Source organism: Salmo salar, chromosome 12 (genome assembly GCF_965601325.2).
Source record: "Salmo salar chromosome 12, fSalSal1, whole genome shotgun sequence".
NCBI classification, from domain to species: domain Eukaryota; kingdom Metazoa; phylum Chordata; class Actinopteri; order Salmoniformes; family Salmonidae; genus Salmo; species Salmo salar.
Genome location: NC_138302.1, coordinates 75,295,947 through 75,308,226, shown reverse-complemented (window position 1 = coordinate 75,308,226; position 12,280 = coordinate 75,295,947). Strand labels below are relative to the sequence as shown.

At 42.6% G+C, this 12,280-nt stretch overlaps 1 protein-coding gene across 2 annotated transcripts in view; it reads right to left on the bottom strand.

Annotated features, from left to right (window-relative positions):
• Positions 1 to 3,925: 3,925 nt before the first annotated feature.
• iffo2b (intermediate filament family orphan 2b) overlaps positions 3,926 to 12,280 on the bottom strand; it is a 45,241-nt gene continuing 36,886 nt past the window's right edge. Inside the window, exons 4-8 of one of the 2 annotated variants that reach the window (XM_014133596.3) lie at positions 11,647 to 11,817; positions 11,139 to 11,290; positions 10,302 to 10,500; positions 9,891 to 9,989; positions 3,926 to 9,489 (exon numbers count right to left, since the gene is read on the bottom strand). In XM_014133596.3, the coding sequence (XP_013989071.1) occupies positions 9,256 to 9,489; positions 9,891 to 9,989; positions 10,302 to 10,500; positions 11,139 to 11,290; positions 11,647 to 11,817 (855 nt within the window). In that variant the 3' untranslated portion in view covers positions 3,926 to 9,255. The remainder of the gene's footprint in view (positions 9,490 to 9,890; positions 9,990 to 10,301; positions 10,501 to 11,138; positions 11,291 to 11,646; positions 11,818 to 12,280) is intronic. The other variant, XM_014133597.3, reaches the window with a different exon arrangement.

Genomic DNA, 12,280 nt, shown 5'->3' with positions numbered 1-12,280 from the left:
TCAGGCCGTACCAATATCCGATAGGGAGCCCACCATCGTTATTACCATCATTGCGTCTAAATTGTCCCAGTAAGTGATAGTATTGCATCAGAAGAATAAATTGCATAATTTACTCTTAAGATTTAGACTGTGAAGCTGTTTTAAAATCCTACTTGTTCATATTTCAAAGAAAGAAGTATTGTAAACACACCTTTAATTTCCATAATGGAACTTACTGGAGGCAAGGAGGGGCGAGTCTGTGAATAGCCATTTAGCGCTAAGGAGAAGACACCCCTAGCCAATCAGAGTAGCGCTGTCATGTCTGAATCGAGAAATTCTATTTCTGATTGATCAAATGTGTAGTGTACATCGTTTCTCTTGGAAGTTTTTGTCCTTCATCTTTTGCATAATTATAGATTTTCCCCACTTAACCTAAGTGATTTTAATTGTGACAAATGTAGGAACTGTCAGAGGATGTGTAGTCTACTGTTCCCCCCCACCTGTTTTCAGCCCCACCTGTTTGTTTTCAGCCCTACCTGTTTGTTTTCAGCCCCACCTGTTTGTTTTCAGCCCCACCTGTTTGTTTTCAGCCCCACCTGTTTGTTTTCAGCCCCACCTGTTTGTTTTCAGCCCCACCTGTTTGTTTTCAGCCCCACCTGTTTAGCTAAAAAAAAATGCCCACAGATAAAATGACGTCACATCACGTGATATCTACCGTAACTTTAATTGGACTGATCATGTCAACGTCTAACTTTCAAAATCTTAGCTAGCAAGCTAGACATTATAATGAATCACTTTGACAATCTACTGGCAAATCCTTTTCAGTCCTTGTCATATGAAGAGAAATTATAGATAAAACTTGGACATAAACATTACACAACAATTTGGAAATTTCAACAATGAGTGGTTTGGAAGGAATCAGTGGCTAACTGCAAGCGTTGCAAAGCAATCACTATTTTGCTTCCCCTGCTATTCGGTGGAGGGTGTGTGCTTCAAGTCAGGGTATAAGGGTCTCTTTTCCTAGTTTAAATGGATAAACATTCACAGGCAACCTCATGGGCCAGAAAAGGTTGAATATATTCGCCATGCTATTAATCCAGCATGACTTCTGCTGTGTTCATAACAACTGGGAAATCTCAGACTTCAGTGAGTTAAAGACAAGTGGGAACTCGGACTGGGAAAATACGTTTTGAACGGTCATCCAACTCGGGAACTCGGACCTCTTTCTAGAGCTCCGACCTGAAGATCACTGACATGTTTCAGTCTTGTTTTTTTCCGGGTTCCCTGTTGTTTTGAAAGCACCATAAATCCAGAGAATGCCAGACTTTGATGAAAAGGTTCATGACAAAATGTGCCCACAAGAAGAACCGCTGTGCCACTTTCCTGTTCAAGTGAGCACAGCGAGTCCAAAAATGTATTATATGCTGCTGCATTAATTATGTAATATGCCAGGGAGGTATGTACAGTTGAAGTCGGAAGTTTATACACCTTAACCAAATACATTTAAAAAAAACAATCTTGAGTCAATAATTATTGAACCTCTTATGGCATACATAAATATGTTCAGGAGTAAAAAGGTACTTAACTAGTGCCATAATACAGTTGAATTCGGACGTTTACATACTTTAGCCAAATACATTTAAAAACAGTTCGCAATTCTTGACATTTAATCCTAGTAAAAAATCCCTGTTTTAGGTAAGTTAGGACCCTCACTTTATTTTAAGAATGTGAGATGTCAGAATAGAGAGAATTATTTATTTCAGCAGAATTTGACATACACTCAATTAGTATTTGATAGCATTGCTTTTAAAATTGTTTAACTTGGGTCAAACGTTTCAGGTTGCCTTCCACAAGCTTCCCACATTAAGTTGGGTAAATATTTGGCCCATTCCTCCTGATAGAGCTGGTGTAATGGAGTCAGGTTTCTAGGCCTCCTTGCTCACACACACTTTTTCAGTTCTGCCCACAAATGTATGGGATTGAGGTCAGGGCTTTGTAATGGCCACTCCAATACCTTGACTGTTGTCCTTAAGCCATTTTGCCACAACTTTGAAAGTACGCTTGGGGTCATTGTCCATTTGGAAGACCCATTTGCGACCAAGCTTTAACTTCCTGATTGATGTCTTGAGATGTTGCTTTAATATATCCAATTTTACTGCCTCATGATGCCATCTATTTTGTGAAGTGCACCAGTCCCTCCTGCAGCAAAGCACCCCCACAACATGATGCTGCCACCCCCGTGCTTCACGGTTGGGATGGTGTTCTTCTGCTTGCAAGCCTCCCCCTTTTTTCTCCAAACATAACGACGGTCATTATGGCCAAACAGTTCTGTTTTTGTTTCATCAGACCAGAGGACATTTCTCCAAAACGTACGATCTTTGTCCCCATGTGCAGTTGCAAACCGTAGTCTGGCTTTTTTATGGCGGTTTTGGAGCAGTGGCTTCTTCCTTTCTGAGCGGCCTTTCAGCTTATGTCGATATAGGACTCGTTTTACTGTGGATATAGATACTTTTGTACCCGTTTTCTCCAGCATCTTCACAAGGTCCTTTGATGTTGTTCTGGGATTGATTTGCACTTTTCGCACCAAAGTACGTTCATCTCTAGGAGACAGAACGCGTCTCCTTCCTGAGCGGTATGACGGCTGTGTGGTCCCATGGTGTTTATAGTTGCGTACTATTGTTTTTACAGATGAACGTGGTACCTTCAGGCGTTTGGAAATTGCTCCCATGGATGAACCAGACATGTGGAGGTCTACCATTTTTTTTCTGAGGTCTTGGCTGATTTCTTTTGATTTTCCCATGATGTCAAGCAAAGAGGCACTGAGTTTGAAGGTAGGCCTTGAAATACATCCACAGGTACACCTCCAATTGACTCAAATGATGTCAATTAGCCTATCAGAATCTTCTAAATCCATTACATCATTTTCTGGAATTTTATAAGCTGTTTAAAGGCAGTCAATTTAGTGTATGTAAACTTCTGACCTACTGGAACTGTGATACAGTGAATTATAAGTGAAATAATCTGTCTGTAAACAATTGTTGGAAAAATACTTGTCATGCACAACGTAGATGTCCTAACCGACTTGCCAAAACTATAGTTTGTTAACAAGAAATTTGTGGAGTGGTTGAAAGATGAGTTAATGACTCCAACCTGTGTATGTAAACTTCCAACTTCAACTGTATACTGTAGCTAAGAAAGTAATACTAAGTGTATGTTGTGTAGTAAGGTGTTAGTAGCCCATGTGCCTCACCCTAATAATTTGGTCCCTTTCCCCCTCATAACTTAGCCTACTGTTCTGACTATTAGCCTGTTTTAGAGAAATCATCCTGGAATATTGAACAATATTTAATATTCTGCTTATAATGCCCCCTTTATTTATCCTACAGTTCTGACTTGGTATACAGGGAAAATATTGTAAAAACAGCCTGTTTTGAATTCTGTCACTCTACATTTCAAAAATGCTGAACAAAAGTTTTAGCTCTCTCATTGTCTTAATCAAAATTACAGATTGCCTTTTATCCACTCATTCCCTTATGCCATAGTTTGTGCATCTCAATTGTCAGTAGAAACCACATTTAAGCAAGTCAGCCATATCAGCTATGTTTTTTTAAAAAGGTAGTAAATGGGGCTGAATGAACTGTTTTGCTGCCAGACAAGGCTCCGCTGATTAGCCAGGTGTAGCAGTTTGAAGGATTCACTCCATGGTGCTGAAAAGAAAGCACTCCTGTTGGGACAGCTTTATGTAGGCCCTAACAGTTTGTGGGCACCATTTGTCACCATTATAGTGCAATTCATGTATTGTTTAGTGGCTTTGCTGGCATGCATCTAAAAAATGCATGCCAGCATGGGTGCATGACGTGGGTGCAATTACATGCAGATCAAACATTGGAATATGTATAATGAAACATGATAGGCTACATCTCCACAGGAGAACAAAGACTCAAGCTAAAGGCAATCCACCATTTTATTTCATTTTCCCCCAACACCAATAACAGTGTACATTCTTGTTTTTTTTAACAACAGTATATCCTAAATCCCCATGAATGCAAAGTTTTACTGATAGTTGACATAAAAAGAACATTGTACTTTACAATGCACAGAGGTATGCATTGAAATGGACAGAAATGTGAGTTAGAAACAGCAGGCTTGAAATAGCATCATCATAATGTGATGTGTCTAAAAATACAATGACATCAATGGTCATAGTAAAGACAGTACTTTCCTCAATGGCTACTTTGACTGGGGATTCTGACCTACTGCTATCTCTATAACCACCCACTACAGGCAAGCACTGTATGTTATGGTGACAAAGCAATATAAAATACATATCAGCAATGGCTAATGTAACACTTTAGACCCTTGCACTACATTAATAAAACCCACTCATATAAAACACCCATGAAACATTTAAAGCCAACCACTGCAGGTTCCCATATAGGCTCAATGAGCCAGACTTTGTAGATGATCATAGTCCTGTAAGGGTAGGCTACATACTAGTTCAATTAAACATTAACAATTTGTGTTTGCTTGCTGGACAAAAAAACAATGTGTCAGGTACACATCAGAAGTGTTCTAACTCACGGCGTGAGATTTCTTTGCACCAGTTCTGATAGTTAGGTTGGACTGTACTCAGAAGACTGCCCCTGAATATTGACCATACATTTAGCAAAGAAAGGGAAAGGGGGATACCTAGTCAGTTGTACAACTGAATGCATTCAACTGAAATCTGTCTTCTGCATTTAACCCAACCCCGCTGAATCAGAGAAGTGTGGAGGGCTGTCATAATCGACATGTCTACAATCTGTTCAATGGGAAATACCCTACATGACTAAAAGTATGTGGACACCTGCTCGTCGAACATCTCATTCCAAATCATGGGCATTAATATGGAGTTGGTCCCCCCTTTGCTGCTATAACAGCCTCCACTTCTGGGAAGGCTTTCCACTAGATGTTGGAACATTGCTGCGGGGACTTGCTTCCATTCAGCCACAAGGGCATTAGTGTGGCCGGACACTGATGTTGGGCAATTAGGCCTGGCTTGCAGTCGGCGTTCCAGTGCATCCCAAAGTTGTTAGATGGGATTGAGGTCAGGGTTCTGTGCAAGCCGGTCAAGTTCTTCCACACCGATCTCGACAAACCATTTCTGTAAGGTCCTCGCTTTGTGCACGGGGGCATTGTCATGCTGAAACAGGAAAGGGCCTTCACCAAATTGTTGCCACAAAGTTGTAAGCACAGAATCGGCTAGAATGTCACTGTATGCTATAGTGTTAAGATCTCTTCACTGGAACTAAGGGGCGTATCCCGAACCATTAAAAACAACCCCAGACCATTATTCCTCCTCCACCAAACTTTACAGTTGGCACTATGCATTGGGGCAGGTAGCATTCTCCTGGCATCCGCAAAACTCAGATTTGTTGGTCAGACTGCCAGACAGTGAAGCGTGATTCATCACTCCAGAGAACACGTTTCCACTGCTCCAGAGTCCAATGGCGGCAAGCTTTAAACCACTCTAGCCGACGCTTGGCATTGCGCATGGTGAGCTTAGGCTTCAGTGCGGCTGCTCGGCTATGGAAACCCATTTCATGAAGCTCCCGACAAACAGTTATTGTGCTGACATTGCTTCCAGAGGCAGTTTGGAACTCAGTAGTGAGTGTTGCAACCAAGGACGGACAATTTTTACACGCAGTCCCGATCTGTGAGCTTGTGTGGCCTACCACTTCGCGGCTGAGCCGTTGTTGCTCCTAGACATTTCCACTTCACAATAACAGCACTTAAAGTTGACCGGCGCAGCTCAAGTCAGTTCCTCATTTGAGGAACTGACTTGTTGGAAAGGTGCCACCCTATGACGGTGCCATGTTGAAATTCACTGAGCTCTTCAGTAAGGCCATTCTACTGTAAATGTTTGTCTATGGAGATTGCATGGCAGTGTGCTCGATTTTATACACCTGTCAGCAACAGGTGTGCCTGAAATAGCCGAATCCACGAATTTGAAGGGGTGTCCACATACTTTTGTGTATGTAGCGTATGTTATCTGATTTGTTCCCTTTGTAGAAATGACATCGTGAGACATTAGAAATAAGGGCATAGGCCTAATGGTTACCAGCCTACACTGTATGGTGCAGTAAAGGACCAACAAAAACATGGCTTTCGTCATGCTGGTTTTAAATCTTATACAATGTATTTTGATGATTAGCTGGGAATAAGGCCTCTCCCTAAATGTTATCTGTTATGTGTATGTGTCTGGATATTTTACTATGGTTTAGGAAATAATACACACTAGACTGGTTGGGCCAGCCTTTTTGTGTCAGATGAAATAGTTAAGTGTCCTGACCATTTTGACCATCCATGATCGTTAATACAACAACAGAGAATATTTCATTTCTGCCGCAACATGTACAATGCAATTTCATGGACTATAGGCCCATTTAAAGCTACGGGAATTGATTCCGATCTCAATGTCTCTTGCTTTAAGAAATTGAGAATTGCAACACTATTGTACTGCAACTATGATGTGCCTCTAGTTGAAATGAGAAACAACCAAATGCAATAGCCCCTCTTCCCCATAGAGACAATGCAATGACAAATGTAATTATTAAAACCCTCATCATACAAATAGCACTTTTGTCCTTGATTCTGCAAACTAACAACATTTCATAAACCAATTGCAGAAAACCTCTCCCAATCCTTGTGCGTTCATCAATTTTGTTAATTGATTAATTCAATGAAAATCATTAGACTGAATGTAATACAACAAAATTAATTACGTATAGCGCATTATGAACAGAAAGGCATCTAGGGTATACGATCACATGCCAACAGCCCTCTTATCACAGGAGGCTGCTGAGGGGAGAACGGCTCATGGAATGGCATCAAACACCTGGAAATCATGTGGTTGATAAATTTGACCATTCCACCTATTCCGCTCCAGTCATTGGAATGAGCCCGTTCTCCCCAATTAAGGTGCCACCAACCTCCTGTGTCTCTTATACATGTACAAACAATTCTAAGCCCAATCCAGGGCACATGACAATGGGACAACGGAATATGATAGGCTGGACAGAAGGGAGGGGAGTTTTTGTGAGACGCCATCTGAGGTTCGTCGCCCAGATTGGCAAAAATATAACCCAAATATGGCATTGTACAGTGTATAAGTTAGGAATTGTATTAGCAACTAATGTACATGGTGTTGCCAGTTTCCGTGATTGTTTTGTGTAATATATCTTCCATACCCTCTCTCTGAGAGGACAAACAGATGACCAATGACTCTCAACAGCCCTTTGGACTTACCAAAGAGTAGCCCAAGGGACAATCAAGAACTTAGTTCTACCAATCATAACATATACATTTTAGGTGAAATTACAAAATGTAGCTGAAGCTTAGTATGATAGTGATCAGCAAAAGGCAATACAAATCAAAAACAGCATATTTGCTGGCACCTTGTTCCATATTATTTTCGATAATCTTTTCCATGTTTACAGACATTAAATTAACATAGGTAGGGAGGGAGGGAAGGGGTATGACTTTAAATTAACATAGGTAGGGAGGGAAGGGGTATGACTTTAAATTAACATAGGTAGGGAGGGAAGGGGTATGACTTTAAATTAACATAGGTAGGGAGGGAGGGAAGGGGTATGACTTTAAATTAACATAGGTAGGGAGGGAAGGGGTATGACTTTAAATTAACATAGGTAGGGAGGGAAGGGGTATGACTTTAAATTAACATAGGTAGGGAGGGAAGGGTATGACTTTAAATTAACATAGGTAGGGAGGGAAGGGGTATGACTTTAAATTAACATAGGTAGGGAGGGAAGGGGTATGACTTTAAATTAACATAGGTAGGGAGGGAAGGGGTATGACTTTAAATTAACATAGGTAGGGAGGGAAGGGGTATGACTTTAAATTAACATAGGTAGGGAGGGAAGGGGTATGACTTTAAATTAACATAGGTAGCGAGGGAAGGGTATGACTTTAAATTAACATAGGTAGGGAGGGAAGGGGTATGACTTTAAATTAACATAGGTAGCGAGGGAAGGGTATGACTTTAAATGAACATAGGTAGGGAGGGAAGGGGTATGACTTTAAATGAACATAGGTAGGGAGGAAAAGGGTATGACTTTAAATTAACATAGGTAGGGAGGAAAAGGGTATGACTTTAAATTAACATAGGTAGGGAGGGAAGGGTATGACTTTAAATTAACATAGGTAGGGAGGGAAGGGTATGACTTTAAATTAACATAGGTAGGGAGGGAAAGGGTATGACTTTAAATTAACATAGGTAGGGAGGGAAGGGTATGACTTAGGTAGGGAGGGAAGGGGTATGACTTTAAATTAACATTAGGTAGGGAGGAAACGGGTATGACTTTGACAAAGACAACTAGGGGTCACTAGTCCAACATTTCCCTTTTTGAGACAATTCTGCTCCTTCCACTTCGGAGAACACACATGATCACTCTGAATGACAACTAGAAAACACCTGCCCAGCTTAAAAAGGCTAATCATAAGGGAAAAGAAGGGTAGGGAAGGTCATCCTGAAATAAGGCTAGCTAAATTGCATAGAGCTTGAACAATGCATTATGCAGCAAAGGGCTGTGCTCCGTTCCCCAGTAAACACTGGTAACCATGGAGAGTCCAGTCAGGCTGTTTTGTTTGTATTGACTCTGGTGAGAACATTTCAATACCCAATTGTACATGTGCATGTACAGTGTACTGCATGTGAATGATCCATCTACATCCATGGGGCACATGCAAGTAGAAAATTGAGTGATTGCTCTTGATTTGTGATTATTAAAAGACCTCAGGCATATATTCTCACTGGTGAATACTGTTGTGTATGTTGTTCCCTGTTGACCAAATGGACTGTCCGCCTCAGGCCAACAGATTGACGATGGTGACAGTGCAACTGTTTCGAATATGCTAATAGTGAGCCAGTACGACTGGTTTGATAAGGTTGACTGTTTTGCTGGATGTTCTTGTGAAGTTCTGATTAGGTTGAAGAAACCAGCAAGGCAGCACTGAGGAAGAGAGCACAGCTGACACTATATTGTATGTGCCACCTCTGCCTTATAATACTTGTGAAGCAAAGGAACACCGTCCGCCTCCATCCCTATGAGAACATAGACAATAAGCACCAGTTCTAGGCCTGGGAGAGTGGGACAGACCCTTAGGACCATCAGGACCCCCAGCCAAACGGGCCAACCCCCAAGCAGGGTGGAGCTCTGTGAGCAGCTACACGTCAGTGAGTGGAGGAGTGAGGGGCGGTGCCAGGCAGGACAGCCATCAGCTTATTGGCCCCTCAGCCTCTCCATCCTTGTCCAATAGTTCGTCCTGGATCTCGTCAGTATTCCCTGAGTCGCTGCTGGCCACCGAGCTGACAGAGGGAGAGTTCCTGCCCCCTTTGATCATCCTCCTGCACGTCTCCATCTGCACGTCCAGACCACGCTTCATGCTACACATCTCCATGTACTCATGCAGGTGTCTGTTCATGTCACTCTTCGCTGTGGCTAGCTCCATCTGAGAAGGAGAGAGATGATTGAGGAGAAAGGAAGCCATAGAAATAGAGAGAAGAGGAAAGAGTAAGGAGGACAGAAGAGAGAGGGTAGGGAGGAGAGAGAGATAGACATCAGTGACATTGAGCTGGGACAGGTGCCAGCCCTGCCAGGGACTGAGTCACTCTGGCCAGATGAATGGTCACCGGAGTCACAAATCAAAACCAAACAGCAAGAGGGACAAAACAACCAACAAATCAAAAGGCAGTCATTGTCCTCCCATGTCCTGTTACTTGACAGGTGTTTCTGTTAGATGCAATAGATCTCTAACAGGTAGATACATCTCAGGGGATTTCATTCTCCTCTATTTTTGTTACTGTACCTCTGTCACATTCTCGCTCTCATACACACACACAGCGTGTTCACCTCAATCGCGCCAATGGTCTCCTGGTACTCCTGCTCTCTGGTCTTGAATAGTGATTCTGTCTCATCTATGAGGCTGCCCAGGCTTCCATCCTGAGAGACCTGGGAAGAAGCAATGAGGATTAGCTAAAACACTCTCATTCACTGTTTGGATATTGCATTTCATTTCTCAACTGGAGCATAACAATGGGCAGAATTTGACCTCCAAGTCAAAATGAAAAGACATTATTTTACTGCAAACATTTGTGTTTGCCGAATATGAATGGATGGGAAGTATGAGAGGTAACCGACTCTCAATGCCCTCCTGTACCCTTGACCATTAGTATATCAGTAGGTAGTGGTAATTTAACGGTTTGATTTTTCCTGTACATAAGTATCGTTGACATTTACTGTGTGGTATCTAATCCAACTCACAGGCTCCTCTGTGTTGCTGTTGGCTGCGCTGGTGGCTGTGCAGTTTGCCGCGGTGATGGCACTGGGTTGTATGTTATAGTTGGTGAAGTCCTCCCATAGCAACAGGGTCTCGTCATTCTCTTCCCACGTCAGGCTGTCACAGTCGTCATCAATGTCAAACGTCTCCCTCCTGGCAACACAATTATCATCTGAACAATGTCTGTGTGGCACAGAGACAGGAAGGAAAAGAGGGAGGAAAAGAGGAGAAACAACAGGCAACACATTCACAAGAGGTCCAAACACAGAGGAGAAAGAAAGATCCATAGAGAAGACATGCAGGAAAACAGACTAGATACAGCGTTTGAGAAAGACTTGAGACAGTGAGAAGTTTTAGTGGAACACAAATTATACTTTTATTATTCACACCGATACTCAAAACTACATTTTCGGCATACATTTACACAATGAAGACATTCTGTAATGTAACGTTCTCATCTAGCTTTTGGTGGCCCTACTGAAAACAAAATGAATGCCACACTCTGCATTGACACTAGATGGGAGTAAAGGACAACATTATATAAATACAATGCACCACTGGGGTGTGTGTGACACAGGAGGTTGATGGCACCTTAATTGGGGAGAACGGGCTCATGGTAATGACTGGAGCAGAATCAGTCGAATGGTATCATATACGTCAAGCACATGGCTTCCATATGCTCCGTTCCGGCCATTACTATGAGCCGTTCTCCCCTCAGCAGCCTCCTGTGATGTGTGTGCGCACGTGTGGAGGGGGTCATAACGAAGCCAGCTCGTCTTTCTGGATAGCTGTAATGAGTGTGCTTGTGAAGGCTGACTCACAGTTGGTTGAGCATTCGTTTCATTTCATCAGTGATGTTAAGAGGGACCTCCTCCTCCTCTGAGGTACTGGTGCTGGGGTCTGCATCCATCTCAGAGCTGTCCTCATCAGACACAGGCCTGCGCTCCTTCTTCCTGCAGCACGCCATGGCACCCTGTAACACACATACCCCCAACCAGGTTACTCACTCAGTGCATCAATGCAGGACAGAATTTTGGGCAATTTGTCTATTCTGATATTAATCATTTAGGCAGTACCATGCACCACCTAAAAAGCCTCTGGTCTGATTCTGGCTGGATTCATATTTTGGCTTTGGCCAGTAATGTCGGCGCAATGGAAAGTCAAAGCTTCAGTTCACCACTGAGCAGCGACTGTGTGTATGGGTATGGTGAAAGGGTCAATGAGCATTGTTTGTGTGGCTGTGTGTGTCTGCCTATATAGAAGAGAGTGTAGCAGCTGTACACTGTTAGCTGTTGCAGACTGAGGCCTAACATACAGATAGATACACACCCTCTCTGGGAGCGACCTGGCCGGGCTGACGTTGAACATCTTGGACATGTCCTCTGAGTTGCGCTGCTGAGCCACGTCACACAGTTTGGCGGTGATGTCGATGCGCCGGCAGATGTCCATGTCCACTCGCATGGCTTTCTCCTGGATCTTAGAGTCCAGGTCAGACATTTGCTGGAGAGGAAGGAGAGGTGTCTGTTGTTGGCTGTGAAGCAGTGAATCATCCACCCAAGACCTCCACTTACTGTACTCAACAAATGTCTAAAGGCATTTCAAAGCTATAGGACTGATATGAATAACATAAGTTACATGCTGAGTTCATTCATGAGTGGGTATCTGTGACTGACCATTTGCAGCAGTATTAAAGTCAATTGAATACACTGTGGTTAGATTGCAGACCCAGCAGAAACCCACATCCAGTCAGTCTGGGTCAATAACACATCATTCAACATCTCTGTGAAGGTCCAAAGGAAACATCCTACACTCCAAGGTGAATTTGATCACTGCTACATCTCATGCTTCTTTTTGCCACTCAATAACTTGCAATTACTCTAATATGCTAGTTATGACCAAGCAATTCTATACTTCACTGTCTACAACACTCACAGTAGTGTAGTAAGGGAAACGCTAGTATTTT